Here is a 21,373-nt window from a genome sequence, read left to right as displayed (position 1 = left end):
TCAATTCAGCAAATATGTGTGACAAATAAAAGCTTCCACTTGTTGATCTTTATGCTCTTCGGATTAAGCAGCAGCATTGCTTTTCGAGTGTTTAGGCCAAAACCTTTGCTTTTTTTTTTTTTTTTAATTATTATTATAGAAATCAGTGCAGCATGAAAAACCTCCCCGAACAGTCTCTGCTGTTTGACTCGCTGAAGCTGCACCTGTTCGCTCTCTGTTGCTCAATCAGGATATCAGCCTTGGCTAAACTCCCAACATGTAAATGCAAATCTGTACTTGTGGTTTTAGGGCTACATCTGTGCCTTTGGGAGATCGTGCAAACAGGTTACCAAGCTGTGTAACAAAGTGCTGCATTAAGACGCCTCCAGCTGAATTCATGCACTTTGTTGCTCCGAGTTGCTGTTTAAATCTGCCTGCATGCACTCTGGAGCTCTTGCTTCCTCTATTCTACTTCTCCCTTCACAGCATTTACTGGTACTTTGAGATTGCAAAGGCAGCCTGCTTGGTGTGTCTGTTTTATCTACAGAAGCAGTAGCTGGGTGTTAAGCCATTTCAGTTCCTGTCTTCATGCTGAAGAATTATGTGGGGTTTTTTTTTTTTGCTTTATTTTCCCCCTTTCATTTGCTTACCAAATATTTTATTCTGCTTTTCCTGTGGAATTACTACTCATCCTGCTTGTGGTACATCCAGAGTCTGCTTGCTTTTCTTTTCTCGTCAGGCAGCTTGCTCACAAAAAAAGATGCAAACGTCTTTGTGTCATAAAATTCTCTTTGAGTCTTGAAGCGACTGTTTCTTTTCCTTCTTGTTTTTTAATGAGTCTCAAGTGACGGCAGCTTTTTTTAAAAAAATGTTATTTTTTATAAAAGAGAACAGCCCTTTATGCAGCTGGTTGAGCTGCTGCTGGAGTCTTGTCAGAAACATGTTATTTGAATGCTGCAATTATGTCTAATGAAGAATAAATTGTCATCAGATTTGATTGAATCAGATTTGCTGTAATGAATTAGTTTCAAACTAATTGGCTTTTGTTGGGTGAAAGCAGTCAACGGCAACAATGCACTTTGTTTGCAACAATGCAGACTAAAGCAATTTCAACTTTGGCCTTTGGGCAATGTACTTACAGGCGAAACTAATATAATCTGCTCCTGGCATTGTTTCTTTTCAGCTGCTGAAAGTACCAACACAATAAGGCCAGGCAGTCTCCCTGCAGGCTCTCTGCGATCCTTTGGTTTGTGTTTTGTTTGCTGTCTTGAAACTTAAGGGCACCACTGCACTGCTCAGTGGACTATTCCATTTTTTCTTCTTAGCATTTAGAGATTTTTTTTTTTCCCCCCACTAATATTTCAAGATTGCACTGCCAGTGAGTAAAATATATTCTAATACATTAGATTTTAATCATATCTTGTATTTTCATAAGTGGTGGGAAGTCATAGAAAAATAATACAGGTGCACCACAAGGCTGAGTACTTGGTTCACTTTTCTTTAACACTATACAGAGGAATTGCCTTTTTGTGTCCAGGTGCTGCTGCTTGGAAGGACTGTTTTATTTTCCGCTTGTTTCAACACCGCTATATTTGGAGTCCTTTGTGGCATTGCTTGATAAATATTGTCTCATTTTAATTATGAGCAGCTTAAGGGGACATCATGTAGCTCAGGGACAGAGCAGTTGCATCATACGCGGCGCCTGCTGTCCTTGACTCGGTTGTCCCTGGTTCAGTGGTCTCGGGCCATTTACTGCACGTCTTCCCTTTCTCTCTCTTTCCTTCTCTCCAGCTACTGTTGAATAAAGGCCCTAAAAACCTTTAAAAAAACAACAATAAATGACAGTATATTGAACCCTAATCTTCTCTCCCACATCAATGATTGTGATATGTCAATTACAGAATATCTGCCTTTGTGCAGCACTTCATTACCTGGCGATTTTCTAGTGCCGCACATTGAAAAAAAATAAAAATCTGCTCTCCAAAAGTAAAATGGGCCACTTTCACTTGTCAGCACTACATGTAGATTTTGGTTACCAAAATCAGAAAGCTCATGATGAGTGTTGGGTGCACTGGGATGATGGAAAAACAATTGGACTGAGGAAATTATAGGTTACTTTGTTAGACATTTTATCCCTGCTGGGCTTCATTCTGCAGCAGTGTTTAATGCAGGTGCCTTGCAGCAAGAAGGTCTCATATTTGAATTCAGATCTGTTTGGTTCATTGGTCTATGTAAATTGCCATGCTGGTATGATTGTGTGTGTGTGTATGGTTGTTTTGTCTGTGATGGACCGGTGACCTGTCCAGGGGGTATCTCATCCCTCTTCTTTATCCAGGCAATAATAGGCGCGCATGGACGAGTAATTATTACCGAAATATTTAAGAGTAAAATTCCCTTGTTTTTTTTTTCCTCAAAATTAAGCAACCGATGTTTAAACATTAACACAATTTTGTCTGTGCTTTTCCTCAAAAGCCTGCTCCTTTTGATTACTATAATGATTTAAACCTAAAGGCTATTGGGCAAATGATCAAACCAGTCTTTCTCATTCAAAACATAAAAAATAAAACATGCACTCTATAATGTAATAATTGTAATGGGTCTCATTCAAAGGCAACTGAATGCCTCTGTGTTTGCCTTTATGATCAGAAGTGAATTGATTCACGTGACTGCGAGAAACTTGAAATACGGGAGCAAGGGCAGCTAATTATGGCTTACTTCATCTGTACAACATTTAGAAATGACGTCCTTTACGTGAAAATGTTGAGCTGTCAGCTTGTTGCCTGCCAGCGTCGTTACGTTGATGGCATGCTGGGAAGCTGTTACTAGTAATATTACCAAAAGAGTGGCAGGATCCATAAAATATTCAAATCTGTCTGCTACACAAACAGTAATGAACTGTCACCAAGATTTAATGAGATCGGTGAAAGCAGTGTCATTACCAAGATGCTGTTGTGCCCTGGATGATTAGTAATTCTTTAGAAAATTAGATAAACACAGAGTGGACTGGAGTTATAGGTTTCACAAGAGAACATTAATGAAATGGTTTTATGACTACTATAAGTTTAATTTTGGTTTTTAACTGGAATTGAAAGTCTCTTCTTTAAATTTGTAGCTATTTTCTGGCAGTACAGAAATTTGCTTGTTCTTTAATAATTTGGATTTTGGTTTAAGTCAATAGTTTTGTCTCCGGGTCTTTCACAAACCTTAAAATCAATGGAATAGAATAAAAATCTGTTGTCCCACAATGGGGAAATTCAGGTGTAGCAGCAGTAAAGTGATAGTCCCACCCCTAAAATAATGATTTTCGGATTATAACAACAATATGTGGCCGTGTCGCCATATACTTTTATGTGATAAAGAGGACGGCACAAACTGAAGAGTGAAACTAAAGTGGCATTGAATGCAACAAAAGACTTAGAAAAGTATATGTATGAGGATGTTCAAATCAAACACTAGAAGATTTTGGTGAGCAGGTGGAAGGAGGAAGAAGATGATCAAAGTTTTGCTTTTTCTTTTTTTTTTAAGCAGGCACTGTTTCAAAGATCCATTTACAGTACATATATGTATGTTATTGGTACATATTTAATTAAAATAAAATATATAAAGGCTACAATGTGGACACCTGCAGCTTAGAGGCAGGTGTTTGCTCAATATATCAGATGTGAGGCGGATAATGTAGCATGCAGACATCTTCAAAAATGCAGTAATTTAAAAGTTTAGAAGCAGTAGAAGTTTGACCAAAAAGATAAGGACCCACATGTATATTCCCAAGTTTAGTTTTTTTTTTTGGTTGTTTTTATTTTTCTCTGAATCGTCTCTGGCACAGATAAACTGGTGCTTCAGTCTCCAACATTCATAAGAAGCTGGGTTCATCAGGTCAACTAGGCAACATGGTCGGAGAACTATTTAAAAATCCAGAGTTAGTTTTGTTTCTGATATAAACTGAGCAAAAAAAAAAAACCGCTGCAAAAACATTGAGGTTCAGCATTAATAAATCATAATAGCACTCAAATAAAATTTATTGGTATCTCTTATCTGCTGTTTATTTTGATTTCACCCATAACCATGATCAATATGCTGCATAGGGTGGTGCTCGATGCCGCTTTTTTCACTGAATTTATAAATGCCATCTCTGATTCATTTTTAAACATCAGCCTTTTAGTGTTAGCAGGCGTTAGGTGCTGTGTGTTGCTCTCACTTTCTAGCATTGCTAGCATCAGTCCCATATTTAGGTGTTTGGATGGAGAAGCATTTTGTAAACACAGCTTGTTGTTTTTGATTAGGCTGGTGAAATTGGGGATTTGTAGGACTAGTGAGTTGAATAACGTGATTGGTGAAAAAGCTGAGTACTGTCGTAGTGGGGGTGCAACAAAACGTGCCTTCTTGAGATTAACAGCTTGCCACAACAAACTTGGAAGCCATTTACATGGCAAATTATGTTCTGAGGCAGGTCATTAAGAAAAAACATTTCTGTCCCGCAATTGCAAATATAGCCATGAGGAATTCATAAAGCACTATTGAGACTTAAGTTGACCTGTAATTGTTGCTTCTGGGCAACTCTGTAACACTCCAGTTGTTTGGTGTGAAGCAACGGATGGAAACATGGAAATGCACTTCATAACCACTGCTAAGTGCAATGAAGGATCTGTAATGCTGCGAGACTTTTACTCCTCTAAACCCCTTTGGGAGCATTATTAGAGTGCATGGCGTCATCATCTCTTTAAAAAAATAAAAATAAAACACCAGGAGATTCGACTTGAGAATCTGTTGGGTTCAACTGGTAAACTGAAAATTGATCATTAACAAAGATTTTAAGCCGATAGTGACCCGAAACACACCGTCAGGTAAATGTGGAAAAGATGCTCGAGGACTAAGGCCTCCATATGTGGGTTGTGCTTAACCCCTGCGCCACCACAGCACCCCCTGTGTCTTATGAAAGTGTCATATTTGATGACAGATTTGATTTGAATGCGTTGTTGTTGAGTCTCTGTTAATCGTTGTGTCTAATCAGCGTCTGATTCCTGGGATGGCATTGAGCTGAAAATTAGCTGCCAGATCAGCCACGCCGCCAGCAGTATGATGAAAGATATGACAAAAAAAAAATTGTTTCATCTTGGTTGTAACTATCTTATCTCGGTAACAAAACTGCCAAAATGTATCTCGAAATGACAGCTGTAAGAAATTACTTAACGTTTCTTTGTTTCTCACAAATCTATTTTAAAAATCAGTTTAAATCAAAACTTTTCCTGTAAGTTTCCTTGACTAACCTGCCAAACCGTCGGTGGAGACGCCTCACCTGTGTCCGTACAGCAGTGATATTAGGACTGATTGATACACAGCAGAGTTTTTCCGGCTGGATGCGCCTCAGAACCAGAGAACAGACCCTCACCCGTATCTTGGATCTTATCTGACAGCACGATCTCAGAGGAGGCCTCTTGGCAAACGGCAAAACAGCAGAGTTCAGCTGAGCAGAACCTGGAGGAGTCCTGGATGTGATTTACCTGGCCCGGGAGAGGACAAGATGGAAGGAAAGGCAACATTGTCTTTGGTTAGATAAATGTCCTCCAGCTGAACAATAGGAGCTAATAGGTTTTTTTTTGTTTTGTTTTTTTTACATTTCATCCATGTCGATCATCTCTGGTTTCCCATCTGCAGGCACAATTTAAAAAAAAAAAACCAAAACCAAACCCAAATGTACAAGACATGAATAATGGTCGTTCATCTGAAGATGAATGGAGCTGCCTGGGAACACAATCGATCCATGTAGAGTTACTGATGCAGCACCTCTGGTCACATTTGAGTGGATTGACTTCTTGAAAAGAAAATGATTTTCAAAAAAACCTTTCCCTTTATACTTGAAAATAATCCTCCTGGGTACCTGCACAGCTTGTGTGGGCTTGGGGTTATTATCGTCTTAATAAAAAGGTATTTTGATTGATGATTTGCACAGCTTTTTCTTTTTTTTTTTTCCCAGTGCAGATCTGGATCACTGTATATTGTTATTATCATTCTGGGATTTGGACTTGCAAAATAAGCAAACTGAAACATGTTCCTCCTGGTTCACTTAACTCATCGACATCACAGTTAATACATTTCCACTTAATAATTAAGAGGAGTGTTAACTAAAGGCATCCCAACTATGACAGAGCAAATATTTATCAACAATCTTAAAAAAACAATTTGTCCTATTTATAATCCACCGAGAAACACAATATTGAAACAAACTAAAACAGTTTTGTAACCAGCTATAATTTCTCTGAAGAGTGTGTTTTATCAACTACTAAAGAGAATTGTTAGTTTGTTAAAAAACCTCTGCTGTGTAAAGAAGACAGATTATGCCTGCTAGAGTTCTGCTCCATGTGCAGAGCACACCAAACCAGGCTGAGTCACTTGAGTCTTTTCATTTCTCTCTACTCTTTAAGCTTTTAGGGTGGAACAAAATTAATAAACACTGATGAAAATAGGTTTGTGGAGATATTTACTGCCAGGTTTGTGAGCAGCTGGTGGTTGATTGTAAACACCAGCTTAACTCTTGACTTTAATAAGCCTAAAGGTACTTCTGTCTGGTGAAAGCCGCCGTTCCTGTAAAACACCAACAGGCTGGTAAGAACAGAAACCGCAGGAGGTCAGAGAAAGGTGGAGGTGCTGCTGCGATCGGAGCTTGTCATTTTGTGGCTGTGAACTGTGACTGGCAGATAGCCTGGAGGACACACACACACACACACACACACACACACACACCTTGATGGTACATCCACGGTACTACCTGGCAGCTTGACAGAATGAGTTTAGCTTTAGTAATCCTAAAAATATATCTGCTAACTAAGTGCTCTATGTGGTAATGTCTTTGTTCTGTCCAACACCCACATCTCTCTCCTTGTTATTGTCGGGCAGAGTGGCTAGACTTAAAACACAATGCAAATGCACAATGCAAATTAGGAGTGGAGCAGACAGTGATGGATTTACTGCAGCTATTTCTTTTTTTCTCTTTTTTTTTATTGCTAAGTTGATAAGAGCTCGCTCAGTGGAATGGTGCTTTTGCCTCGCAGCAATAAGGATCCCGGGTTTAAATCTGGGCTTTGACTGTTGCTCGTGTCCATTCTTTGATTTTCTCTTAGTCGTCGTGTTTTCACACACAAGACGTGTGCGACGCATAACGGGCGACAATAAATTGCCGTAGGATGCGAGTGTGGATGGTTGTGGGTCAGCATGTTAGCCTTGTGATTGGCTAAAACAACCCACCGTCCTGAATGTGATGAAGTGAGGTGCAAAAATAAAAATTGATGGAAATTAAGTTGCTGACGCAGCAGCTCTTTAATCACTGTGGTGCATGTCAGCTTTTCCATCTGCCTGCAAAAAAAAACCTGCGAGTGAACCGCAGCTGTGGGAGCGCAATTTAGATCGCGACTGAGAAAATTGTGATTTATTTTGCTCATCTCTTTCATTGACTTTGTATCGCAGCTCAGGTAATGACAAAAAAAAACCCCGCTGCTTTTGTAACCTGTTAGTGTAGCAGAATGTGTTTATGTTTATCATCGCGCTGACCTTCAGCCATGCCTCAGCATTTTTTACATTGGTACGTTTTGGCTTACGAGAAGATAAGTTTAAAGGTTTTACTTTTTAAGAGCTAGAATATAGTTTGGAAATGTAATTAACTTTAACCTCTGATCTTTTCTCCTAATCAGCTGTTTTGCTGATGCTGTGTTCTTATTCCATTTATTTTTGCCCCATCACGCCTGTAATTAAACATTTCCGTGGACAAAACATCCAAACACACACACACCTACACACGCACACACACAGGTGTTTAGGTTAATCTGTTCAGAGACGCACTCTATATTTGGCTGCTGTTGTCACTAAATGCATCTTGTGTTAATTGGTACCATTTACTTTTCAGAGTTATATGAGGATACTGTGTTTTCTTTTTTTACATTTTCTTTCTGCAGGTGTATAAGCAGACTTCCTAGGTGTTTTCTAGCTCTCCTTCACTCTTTATTTCCTTCCTTCCTTCCCTGTTAATGTTTTCCCCACATCTCTTCATTTCATTTTTCTCCTTTTCCCCTTTTTCTGTCTCCAGCTCTATTGCAATGGAAATGAACTCAAAGGAGTTTGTAATATTTTTTTATATATATACATTATTAAGTGGAGCGTAATATCAAAAACCCTAATGCTCCTCTTGTGAAAGTAAATCTAATTGCTTCCCTGTTGGACAGAAAACAGGGGGTGGGGGGAGAAATTAAAAAATGAAATTTGTTTTATGCATAACATTTTCTATTTATTGTAATAGGATTATGTTTTACCAGAGAAAAACTTACCATAAAAACACAAACGTTTTGATCTTTATCAGCTGTGCGTCAGATTTGTACCGTCCTTGAACTGAAGTTCGGTGGTTCTGCAGAAAGGGTCACAGAATGACCCCTAGGCTGCGCTTGGGACACTCATGATTAAACTTATTTTTTGTACCACCTTCAGTGAAACATTAACCTTTATTCACCTGAATATAAATGTAAAATATGTAAATGGTATACCCTTATGTAAGTCTTGACCTATGAACAATTGGAATATACATGAATACTAGCTTGCATTATCGTAGCGATCTCATAGGGTAGTAATAACAGCGAGTAAACATTTAATTCAAATGGCAGCATAATTATTACAACACAAGGTAAATGACTTTTATAAAAGTTGTGATTCTGGTCTGAATGTTTTTTTTTGTTTTGTTTTTTTTTTCTGCTTAAAGTGTCGCTCTCTTCTGTGCTCGCCGGCAGTAATTCCTCTTACCACTGGGATTTTGTGTTGGAGTTTCTTAATAAAACTACAAAAGCTTCGCCTGCCAGCTGCTGCACATGAAGCCGACAGAGCTGCTGTTTGCAAGTTCATTTCTACTCTACATGTTGATGAGTATACTTGCCAGAGACAGAGTGGTGGTGAGCTGAAGTGAGAGATCTAGCTTTCAGCCCGGGTCCTCGTTGAACCCGTGTGGCATTCTCAGTCCAAAAGCCCACGCAGACACCCCCGCCTGCCGCCATCAACGCTGTTTTAATTTTACTGACCTCCCATCTGTCCACTTGCTTTTTGCTTTCTTAATCCTGTCGTTTTCATGTGCTGAAGCTCGAGGGGCCGCTTGGCAGACTGGCCCATATACGAGCACTTTCACAGACACACGACGCAGTCGGGCGCTTGTTGTGAGAACAAGTAAAGCCTAATTGCTGTCAGTGGCAGTACAGATGGCTGCATTAAAGAAAACCTAAAATGGACGATCAGTGTAACTCACGACGATGGTTTTATGATGCTGCTGCTGCTGCAAATACCCAAGTATGAACCTAACTCGCTACTGCTGTCTGCTGTGGAAATCCTGCTCTGATTCGACTCCTACACAGCTCTTTCTCAATCTTTCTCAGGGATCAGCTCTTCAATTATTTACTACGCTAGTTTTTTTTTTTTTTTTTCTGTACATTTCTAACCATGTGTAGAGAAATCCAGGAGAGGATACTGTGGCAATGCTGAAGTGTTAAGAAAGCTCAGGTTGTTTTTAAGAGCAGCTCATCTGCATTGATGTCTCTGGTGTCCCTCATCTTCCTCTTGACAATACTTCATAGATACTCTGTTGGTTTTAATGACCAATCAAGTTCAGCGATAACATGGTCATTAAAGCAGCTACTTTAGGAGGGAGTGGGCAACTACAGAGTCCTGTTGGGGGGGAAAAAAAAAAAGATCCTCTCCTAAAGCTTGTCGTCTAGAATGAAAGGTGCTAAAATATCCTAAACTGCTGCAATGACACCAACACCATCCAGATATCATCACTGACTGTGATGATAAGCTTCAGACTGGAGTTAAAGCAATCCTGGATTCTTCCTCCTGACTTTGGGATTTTTATTTCCAAATGATATGCAATCTTTCATCTGAAAATAGGAACTGAGCAACAGTTTAGTTCTTTTGTTTTTCTTTGACTTTCTGTGGCTGAGGGGTTTGACTGAATGAATGAGATAAGCTCAGTTTTCATTGATCATAGAACTGAGCAAACTGGAATAATGAAAATAAATCTGCTTGAATGAAAATATGGCAATTTAAACGCCTCGTGTTTTTGTGCACTGGGACGAGGTGGGTTTATTCTCAGCTGTGTCGAATTTAGTGTATTTTTTGAAAAACTGCAATGGAAACACGTTTTTTGCATCACACGAGTCGTGATCAACAACCAGATGTTACTGTTGGCTGAGTTGGCTTATTCATGTTTGATTTTAGTCGTGTTATTTAATGGAAACGCCACAATTTTTATATTGCATTAGTGTCTAATCGACAAAGTTCTGCACACATTTTTAATGGAAGTGCAGATACAGAGTCCTGGCCACCATCTTATGAGTCTTCCCCAAAGTCTTCAGTGGTTTTTGCATTTCAATAATGTGAATCCTGCACCTATACCCGGCCTTAAGTTAGCCTAACCTTTTCTACCACTCTTCTTCCTTCCACTCAACATTCCATCATTTTGTTTGGTAAAGAACTCTGTCAGCTTTCAGTGTCTTTAATAATGAACTTTTGTGGCTTACCTCCTCCTTTAGGATGTCGATGACAGCTGTAATCCCTGTGCTCGATTAGGAAATAACATGTCTGTTTTTTATGAGTTTTATATGCTGTTATAATTTTACAAGAGATAATTTTAAAGGTGTTTTTTTTAATCTGTTAAGTCTAATGAAAATGAAAAGAAATAAACCATTGTATTTCCTTCTGTGTATTGAATAAATATAAAGTAATACCTTTTGCAGCCAAATAACTGAAATAAGTTATATCTAAAAATAAAGATTACATAAGTGCATTTTAAATGGAGGCATATTTAAAAATATAAGTCGGATAGATGATAAACATTGATTAATAAATGGCCTGTTGCTTGACATGACTTCATATTCATTCTTCGTGAAAATTCAACCATTTTCTCTGGCTCGTGTCACACTCCGTTGAGCTGGATGTCACGCTTTGATCCTGTGCTCAAGGCGAGCGTATAACCGAACCGGAGCGTGATTTCAATGTGGAGAAGCACAACACTGGTGGGGGGGAAAGAAAGAGTTTCTGTTGAGTGGGATGTTCAGAGTTAAGCATGAAATGGCCAAATGTAACGGAGTCTGTACCTCTACCAGAGGAACACATCTCTGTGGCTAAGCCTGTGATGGGATCTGTTTTAATCATTTTTTACTCTTGAATGGAAAATGTGAATAAATCAAACATGCCGAAACTAAGAACAATCAAAAATTCTTGACGGTTTCCCACGTCTGCTTTCTTGCAACAATGTGCGGTTTTTTTTGTTGTTTTTTTGTTTGTTTTTTGACACAACTCTTGATGCGGTTTCTCTTCCCTGCAGGAAGGACTGGGCGAGGTGTTGCAGTTACAGAACCATCATGCGCTTTGCTCTGGGAGCAGCACAGGACGCGTGTGTGTGAGCAACCCTGGTCGGCCCCCGCTGGGATGAACATGCCACTGCACCAAATCTCCGTCATCCCACGGGATGTCACCTCCTCGCGGATGTCGGGCAGTGGGAAAGCGAAAGACAAGGACAAGCAGGTATGGGGAGAGAAGCATGAATCACCTCAAAAGCCGTGTTGCGTTGTGAGAAACGTTCGTCGTGCCAGAGTTGTTCGGTGGCAGCGATTGTGATCTCTGTGCTGATAGGGGAACATCTCTTGAGTAAACATTGTGTACAGTGTGAATAATAATAAAAAAACAAAAACAAATACAACACGATGAACAGACGGGAGCTAAATTAATCCAAGCTTTTCCTGTCACATAACGTCTTCAGATGAGTGTCTGAGCACGATAAGGCTCTACCCCCCACCCCCCTAAAGCAACGCGCAAATGAATATTCATCTTGCGAAACCGGAACAGTTACAGAATTTTGAGATAACATTAATTAAGCAGTTTTATTAAAGATTTATGCAACTTAAAAATAAGAAAAGAGGCACAACTAATCAAATTGGCTCTTCTCATGTTAATTTTACTCTGAGATTATGTGACTGTTCGACTTCTCCTAAAATCTGGCTGGATGTGCAGATGATGCATGGGGGCAGTGAGTCACGTCTCCTCTGTAATGGCAGTTTGGTGAAAAGGTAGTAAATGACACCAGTGGACGGGAGCCAAAGCTATATTTTTCAGTGCTTCTTGTTTCTCTGTGGTGAATAAATATTCTAGTAAAGTTGACAGCAAATGATCTCAGCTGAAATTATTTAAAATAAAGTTACAAAAAAGGAGGCAGCGTGCTAATGTTGGTAGTTTTTGATTCACATAGTTATTTTTTGAAAACTTTTTTTTTTCATATTATGGCAATCTTTTGGCTTATTTAACATGAATTTGCATGATAGCTGTATGCAAAAAGAAAAAAAAAAGAAAAAAGTTTGTCTGCAATTGGGAGCAAACGGAGATGATTTAATTCGGTGTAAGCGAAGTCAGAAGGCAGTTCTCCCATTTGTTCTGTCATCATAATGTGGCAAAATAAAAATTTCAGAGCCGGCGATTACAATTTCAGCAAGTGTTCCCTTCCTTTGGGCTTGGCTGAGAGTTTTCATCTAATGAGCGTAGTCAAAGTCTGGGCAGCCTTTCCCTCTGTGCCTTTAAAATCACCTGTCGGCTCTCTGCTGTTGCATTTTAATGACGGCTCTGCATGCTGGAACTTTGTTCGGTAGCGTTGCCTGTTAGGTGAGTTTGAAGTGGGGAAAGTAGGATCTCTGGGATAGAAACAGTTTCCTCCTTCATTTGTTTAGCTTTTGCTTTTGATGTCAAATTTAAAACACAATCTGGGGGTTCCCAGGCAGTCTTGAAGGAAAAGATTTTAGATTCCGGATTTATTCCACATTCAGTTTTTTTTTTTTTTTTTTTTTTAAATGATCAATTATTAATTTTTAAAGAATAAACTTGTATGCATATTTTATTCATTCTCTATCTGTTACCTATGTTTTCCCTTTTTTTGGTTGGAGTTACAAAATGAAAGAAACCACAGATAAACAGTAATAATTGGAGGAAAAAAAAACTTAAAGGGATATGAATATAACTTAAACACCTCCATGTTGGAAGCCATCATGGCAGGCATCATTCATCGCCTATACCCGGGATTATGTTTTGTGCCATAACAATCCTCTCTTCCCATCAGTTGGAGTTAAAATGCTCCTCCACCTCATCTTTGAATCTTATGTAAACTTACATGATCTCCTTCAATCATTTCCGTAACATTTCTGATCTTCGCTCCCCTTTCACCCGAGCGGTTCCAGAAAAACTGATCCATGTCTTGTCGCTTCCAGACTTGATTACTGTAATGCTCCGGTCGTTTGGATCTGTTGCAAGAGTTTTCAGAGGCTGCAAAGTCTGCAGCTAGGATGTTGATGAGTGTGAAAGTACTAACATATCAGCCGCATTCTTCATTCACTTCACTGGCTTCACACTGGGAATAAATACGGGAATACATTTCTCACTCATTAATGCATGGATGAAAATGCCCCTTCTTGCCTTGAAGACTCGCTCCACAAACCACAGCTCGCTCCCTCTGCTCCGCTCCTTTCCGCTCCTCTCCGCTCCTCTCCGCTCCTCTCCGCTCACTCCAACCTGCTTCAAATACCCAGAATCCAATTGAGCGCCACGCGGGACAGAGCTCCTCGCCTGTGGAAAGTCCTTCCCGATGCTTTGAGGCCACAGCAGCCCACAGGCGGCATTAAAAAGCAGCCAGACATTTCCTTTTAGTGAAGCATGCCAATCTGCTGTTGTCAGAAACTGTTTTAACAATTATTTCTATTTTAATAATTGTCTTCAAACTGAAGTCGGGCATCATTGAAATTATGTTTCAGTTTCAATCTTGTCTCAAAGTGGTCATTAAAGCAAAATAATCAACAAAAACCATATTCATAACTATTTTACCATATTCTTATTTGCAGAAATGACTTTAGGTGCATTGAATATTAGCAAACATCTTGGCACATATTTTAATAATTGCTATTTGAATACTGACCATAATAACTAGGGATATAATTGTTTCTGCCACTATGACCTAGTAAGTTTTGTGCTAAGAAATTTAGCTGATGACAGAGTTTTGTATTGTTTTTAAAACTACAGCTAGCCAGGTGTGTTTAAAACGGGTATTAGATGGTTTACTTTTGTGTAGAATCTCATCCTGGCCTCTGCATACTTGGATATTTTTTTGTGTGCAGTGGATAGTTAGCTGGATTGGGGGATTCTGAGAACAGCCACTGAAAGGTTACCCTAATGTTTTAGGAAATGAAAGTGACTCTGTCAGTGTTTCTCTTCCTGGCAAGAGATTTACTGCTCTCCTTCATTTTACCAAAAGTACAAAGGTCCAGCTCTGGGCCTCTGCTCGGCATCACATCCTCTATTTGCACGTCTCCTGGTGGCTTAGCCTCTGATTATAATTCCTACAGAGGAAATAAATGAGTGAAGAGCAGCAATTTCTTCACTCCCTGTGGAACCATCAGCGGCGTGTAAAAAGAAGAAAGCAAGAAGAGAAAGGGAGATGGTGAGTGTCAACCCAGAATGCTGATTAGCTTGAAGGTCCTGGAAAGGTGTGTGTGTGTGTGTGTGTGTGTGTGTGTGTGTGTGTGTGTGTGTGTGTGTGTGTGTGTGTGTGTGTGTGTGTGTGTGTGTGTGTGTGTGTGTGTGTGTGTGTGTGTGTGTGTGTGTGTGTGTGTGCGCGCGCGCGCGCGCTCTCCCACAGTTTAGTCACGAGACTCGCATCCATCCGGCCTTCTTATACAACACAACTGGTACTTCTGTGCCTGGAGGGAGGGATAAAAAATGGGAAACTTTCCTGCCCCCGGAGTCTGAAGCTGCTCTTTTAGAAAATAAAAACGAATATGCAACCACTCCTGACCTCCTGTTGGCCCCTTCATCAGCTCTACTTAAGATGGTTTGTTGAAAATTTACCCTCAGTGACTCAGTTGACTTGTCCTCCAATTGAGAACTCATGTTTGGGTTGATAAATTGTCAGAAATAGCTTTAAGTTTTTTGAAAAGAGAAGCAAAGTTCCCTGACATTCCTCATTCTTTGCAACTAGCGCGGTCAGACTTATTTGAGTCTGTGGGTTTCGATAAGGCACGCAGTGAATGGATTATGCATGACGTGACGGTAAAGTAAGCTCTGGCAGAAGCTGGAAGGCGGAGAGGGTGAAATGTAAACACGCAGCGGGAGAACGCTGGTAGAGCTGTCGTTTGTTACGGTCGTGGAGAAGCTTCAGTCCAGAACGGTTATGTCCTGCTCCGGACTGGAAAATGTGATGGTTAATTTGGTCACTAATGAAATTCTGAATGTTTAAAATACTTGCTCATGAAATTTGGTAAAAATAAGTTGATTCATAATTGTTTAACCAAACAGTTATTAATCTAAATGTAAGCAGAATACATTCCATTAAGGCTGCCTACAATTTCCAGCTCATTTTCTACCTTGTGGTTTGGTAAAGTTTCAAAGTCCAAAAAATAAAAGAGAAAAATTTGATCTTTTAAATCTGTCCGTTGGTTTATGTAGCTGCTGAGACTCTTTATTATCATTGTAACAGTCTGACATCTTTCACCACTCTGAATATTAGGGTTTTTCCTGTTCACAACTAAACCATCTCAGAAAAAGGTGATGCTAATTGCTCTCTGAGCCATGTAGAGCAATACTTTTAAACTTGAAATTTGATAAATCTTAAAAAAACAAAAAACAACCACCATCATCTGTTAATGCATTAAAACAATGCATGACATTACTATGTCTGTTTCCTTTAGCGGTGTAATGCTTCATTCAGCTATAAGCCTAACCTTCCAGATGAAGGTTCATGGGTGGCCTCAGATCAGCATCTGATCCAAGAACGAAGTCTGAATCGGATCCAATAACAATATTGGCTCCCATTACTGCAGGTCTTTTGACTTCCACTGCGGCGTTGCTCATTAAACAGTAATTTACATGATGGCCATGGATTATGCCCAGTGAACCGAAAAGTGAGCATCAGAGGATGCAGCTGTGTCTTTTTTTTTTTTTCTGCTATACACACTTATTTACATCTGGCACTGGCAGCATATTTAGCAGTTTATCTCGCTAACTCTGTGCACTCGCTTGGCAAAGTGGTGCACGATGCCAAAACTTTTGAAGCCGCATGCATATTTAATGAGCACAGGGGAGAGCTCTGGAGGTTTCATCTCTCAGTAAGTGAGTTTCCGAGTCAAGGACAGGGAAGACTGCCTGTTTGTCTTCTGATGTTTATCGGTTTGATAACATCCGATGCCACCGACTTGCCAGGCCGCTGATTGAGCATTGCTGGGCTTTGTAGAGGGCGAGATCAAAAACCCGACTGCCGCCGATTAAAAAAAAAAAAAAAAAACTTTTAACATTGCCTGTGGGCTAGATGAAGGACTGTTTTCATGTGTCTCTTTGCGTAGTTAATGAACTATGTTTTTTCTGAGATGGGTTGGAAGGGCTTTAGCCGAGATGACGGAGCGGTTAAACGTGTCTGGAAAATACGGTGTGCTTAAACGATGCAAATGTTAAAAAATATATATATATGCAGAAGCATGTTTATTTATTTTTTTTGTATCCCTACAGGCGAAAATACTTCTTAAACATCTGATGCTCCCCCAAACCAAACCCATCCAGTTTTTGCTATGCCTTCAGGTTTTGCAAGTGGAAATGTCAGAATAATTACCTTGGAAGCCCTAAGACCCGTTTATAAACTCGGTGTGAAATGCTCACTTATCAGGAAGAGGAGTGTCGACTGTAAATGTTGTGCGACTCAAGTATTTTAGGAGCAAACTAAATTCCACCAGTGTCTAATGTGAAAATGTGATTGGCTAAAGGTGCTCTTCGAAAGTAAAGTACCATCAAATTATCTCTCGCATATGCCTCCACCGGCACACGCTTGTGCAATCTTGTTGGCATTCCTGTTGCACAAATGTAATCGCGTGTGAACTCAATTTCACTCCTCTCTCACTCGCACAGAGGAATCTTCACACTGTGACACAGTTGAGTTTGTTGTGCCGGAGATGTTGTGAGTGTAAACAGGTGCAGCAGCCTGTGCACGAAGCAGAATCTGGAGAGCGGAGATAACGCTTTGGCAGAATGGGGCTGCCTTTATTCTGGCTGCTGTTTTCATAAGGATGAGGATGTTGTGTGTCAGCAAACTAACCTACTTTACATTTATACACCCAGTAAATTTGAAAACCTACACACCGGCGTCTAAACTGTTACTGAAAACAGTCGGCTCTTTCGTAGGAGTGAATGTTTCGGGTTGTTTGTGAGTTTGATAGTTTTACCCTTTAGAACTGAGGCCATTTGTTTCGACATCAAACGTCTACTCCAGAACCCAATGTTTAGTGTTAAAACAGAGTAACTAAATGTGGAGATGTCTCAGTACTTGGCTAAAAAAAAAGTAACGTTCACTCACCTTTCGCTCTATTAGTAGTAACGTTTATTAGAAATGAGGTAGACCCCACTTTGCCTTGAAGATGTTCTTAACTCTTCAGGTGTCAAACATTTGTCTGAGATTTTGGTCCATGTGGGCCCTGTGCAGGGTGAAATAACCAAATAAGTGCATTCACACCAGCCCCATTTGGTCCGCTTTAATGAAACACTAGTTCGATTGTGTAGAAAGTCGGGAGTAGACGAGTTCCTCAGAGGGTTTGGTCTGTTTGACACGGTGCTGTGTGAAAGTGAATCGCGCCAGATTAAATTTTGGTCCTCAATTGAACAAAATCTACCGGACTATCAGGTGTGAAGACGCCCCTTAATGGACACTGCAGTGGGAGGGGGTCACTTTGGGTGTGCTCTGGGATGATTACATTTACCTGCTCTCAGCCGTTCACATCGCCTGACTGTGGGATGAGGTGGGCTCTAGTGTGAAAGCTGCTGCTGACAACACGCATGCAGACACTGTTTGTATCCTCCTGTCTTTCGTGATCGACCAACAGAGTGAACGCTGTGTAACGAGTTGCTTGTCATCATAACGACTCTTGTTTTCAACCCACCGTGGCTCGGCAAACAGAACATTTGGAAGTTTAGTCGCAATACGAAGGTTGCAGATGTTTTGATTGAATGTTCAATCAATGTTCAATTCGGTTTGGCGGCATAAAATCACAGACGGCAAAAGAACAAATGCTGGAAGTTGAATTTAGTTAGAAACTTTAATACCATTTAAAAGGACTTAAACTGGGGACCCGATAATAAGTGCTATATAGGATGCATGATTTATTATAGTATATTTTCATAAAACAAGAATATCCTCATAAAAATATATAATACAGTGGGTTATCACTGGAGCATTAAAGTTTGAAATGAGCTTGGCGTTTTTGATAAGGTTACCTCTGGTCAGGTTTCTATTGTAAACTTACTTTATATCTATTGCAATGCTTCATAAATCCTCTGAATTCCAACTTGGCTAATGCAACAGAATGAGATGCGACTCTGCATCAGTTTTTATACCAAACATGTGAATATGGCAAAACAAAAGGCACACCGCAGATTTTCATGGCATGGTGCATTATATCCTCAAACTAAAGGCAGCGTTGACTGAAAACGGCTAATAACTTTTCGTTTGCCTCCATTGAAGGTTTTCTGCTCTGTATTCACTGCATACACTTCACCTGCTGCTAGCATTCCCTTGAATCTTTTTCTTTCTTTCCTTCTTTCTTTCTGTACGCACACATTTAATGAAGTGGGTTTTCAGGGCTGCTACACACTTACAAAAGCCAGCAGCTGGTGTTGGTCTGGCTGTCTGTGTAAGATTTGCACAAGTCTCCCAGGAGCCACTTGATGGTTAAGTGCAGAAAATGTAATTAAACGTGGAGTAGACGACATGACAGCCGGGCCTTTGAGGACCTTGAGTGCTGTGAGGAAGGACTCGGCCTCACCTTGTTAAATATATTGTTCCTTAACCCTCTGGGATGGGTTCATGGGGTGTTTTATGTTCTTTTAGTAGCTGTGACACTCTTTGTTATACTAAGTTTTACATGCTTGAGTAAATTTAATCTGTAGAGACCTAAAAAAAAAAAAAAAGAAGAAAGGAGGAATGGGACGATAAGAGCTAATATTGACATGTTCCTTCGCTGATCAGGTTGATGGTTCTAAGCATGCTGGGAAAATGCTGGCTGCTGATGAAGTTTCCTTTTAGTGCTTTTACTGTTTTCCATTAAATGGATCAGTCTCAGCTCTCATTAGCAGGAACACAAGCTTTCACTCACATATGAACCTTTTTAAATAATCCAATAAAACAAGCTAATGGAGAAAGTGAATGTTTCTACAATTTAAAATAAAATAGTCAGAGGAACATTTTTGCCAGTTCTAATGATTCCTATCTTTTTGCCACATGATTGTCTATTTGAGAGTATTTGAGAGTTTTTGACTGACCTTTAATAACCCACAGTCACAAATTGAATCTCTGCTGTGACCTTATGCACCCGGGTAAAATGATGCTAAGCCTGAGCTTTTCTGCAATTGAAACTGCAGGTGCAGAAGATATGAAACAAGATGTGAATGTATGGAAAAGCACCATGTGTCCACTGTTTAAGCATTGCAAAGGATCTGTGATGCTGTGGGCTCTTTTTCTCTTTCAAAAGTCCTGGGAAACTTGTAAAAGTGCATGGGCAAAAAGATTTTAAATTTGGTGGACTAAAAAATGGGTCTTTTTTTTCATGGGATATTAATCCAAAACATGGTCAAATGTACATAAAATGGTTAATGTCTCTCAAAATCAGTCCCATTTCAGTCCTCTGGCCTGAATCAATGAGCTGAGGAGATGAAAGCAGAGAGACTGGTCTAAGAGGACCATGTGCTCCAACACTGTGAAATGTTATAGATGATTAATACCAGTCCTGTTGCCAAAGTACAATGTGACAATATGCTACTGCTATAAAAGAGAAGTTTATGTTGAGGCTTTTCACCCAGATTTATGAGGGCGGCCAACAAATATGTGCCGAAGTGCCTTCAGTCTGACGCATCCTACAGGAGAGAACAGTAAAAGTGTCCAAATCTCAGGAGGAAACCCATTTACTTTGCATTTTCGCACTTTGAAATACCACTCATGTGAGGGTGACTCAGGGTGTTGTTGCACCAGAACCAGAAGGAAATGCATCAAAACACAGACCGACTCATTTTCAGACAGGAGACCTGAAGTTGGAACATGAAAAGCATTAAATGCCACATCTCCCACCTCATCAAGGCGACGCTGCCGCAGCCTCTGGTGCACTTTTGCTTTCAACATTTTTTATTTATTTTTTCCTGTCATCGCTGGGTGGCGGCATTCTGAGTTCTTGTAATGCGCTGACTAGACTGTCGTGAGTTGCTTGGCTCCGAACACCCCGAGAGCCCAAATTTCTCTCTTCCAGGAAGCGCTTCACATGCTTCCCTCCCTGCAGTGCGTTGTCTCACTTTTGTGACACTCTGTGGCAGGTAGATGCATCGGCTGCATCTGGAGCTGCACACCCCAGGTGGAAAACAAATATGCAGCGAGAGCTCAGGCACATAACAAGTCTCTTGTGCATTGAGCGAAACGGATACATGGCAATCAGATCCTTAGCCGTGCCAGTTAGACATGATTCTAAGATAACCAATTCGGGTGGAGTTGTTGATATTTGTTATCTACGAAAAAAAAAAAAAAAATATATATATATATATATATATATTCTTTAAGAAATTCATTACGTTTCAGGCTCTTACATTCTGCGTTCAGTTACATATCCTCCACTTCCTGTCTTTTGAAGAATGTTAGACTTTCCTCTCCTTCTTTCCTTTCTTTCCAGCTTTTAGTTGAGTGTGGTAGATTGTTGCCTGTGCATTCGTTTCTGTCACCACGTTGCGAACGTTTCCCCCCGGCTGTCGGGTGTGGAGTGGCTGCAGTTAGACACAATAACTAGTTGGTAAATTTTAATCGTAGACTTGCAGTGAACACACAAACACACTAGTATTTTTTTATTTTTGACCACGGGTCTCCTTTTGTGATTTACGAAACACTTCCTTTTTAGACTTGTTTTATTCTAGAGCCTTTATAACATGCAAACATTTTCAGACTTCTTGAACCTGTTTACATAATCTGCCATTACAACCACAGTGCTTTAAAGATTTGATATGACAGACTAATGTGAAACGGTGATAAAAGTGTGGTTTGTATTTCCATTGTGGCTTTTTGGGGGAAAGAGAAGCATCCAAAAGTTCCAGGTCAGTAGTTCCTCCAGGACTAGAGTTGAGCTTCACTGATCTAAATTATTCTATTTTACCTCTGGCTGCATGTTTGGAGTCAAAATGCCGTTTGAATGTGAAACTCCGACCTGGTCTTGAGTCAGTTCTTGCTTCAAACGTGTAGTATTTATGTGTTTAGCTCCATTTTCCTTTCAACTCTTGATTTTTTTTCTGTCACTGCTAGAAACCTGCCGCCTTCACTGAAACTTAG

At 40.0% G+C, this 21,373-nt stretch overlaps 1 protein-coding gene across 8 annotated transcripts in view; it reads left to right on the top strand.

The window, feature by feature from the left end:
* The window catches only part of marchf8 (membrane-associated ring finger (C3HC4) 8), an 87,519-nt gene that overhangs the window by 14,170 nt on the left and 51,976 nt on the right, over positions 1 to 21,373 (top strand). For all 8 annotated transcript variants that reach the window (XM_008429605.3, XM_008429604.3, XM_008429601.3 and 5 more), the window contains exon 2: positions 11,330 to 11,529. In XM_008429605.3, coding sequence (XP_008427827.1) covers positions 11,434 to 11,529 — 96 coding nt within the window. In that variant the 5' untranslated portion in view covers positions 11,330 to 11,433. The remainder of the gene's footprint in view (positions 1 to 11,329; positions 11,530 to 21,373) is intronic.

This window comes from Poecilia reticulata, chromosome 15 (genome assembly GCF_904066995.2).
Source record: "Poecilia reticulata chromosome 15, P_reticulata-male-v2, whole genome shotgun sequence".
Lineage (NCBI taxonomy): Eukaryota > Metazoa > Chordata > Actinopteri > Cyprinodontiformes > Poeciliidae > Poecilia > Poecilia reticulata.
The sequence above is the reverse complement of the archived record's forward strand: the minus strand, read 5'-3'. Positions and strand labels throughout refer to the sequence as shown.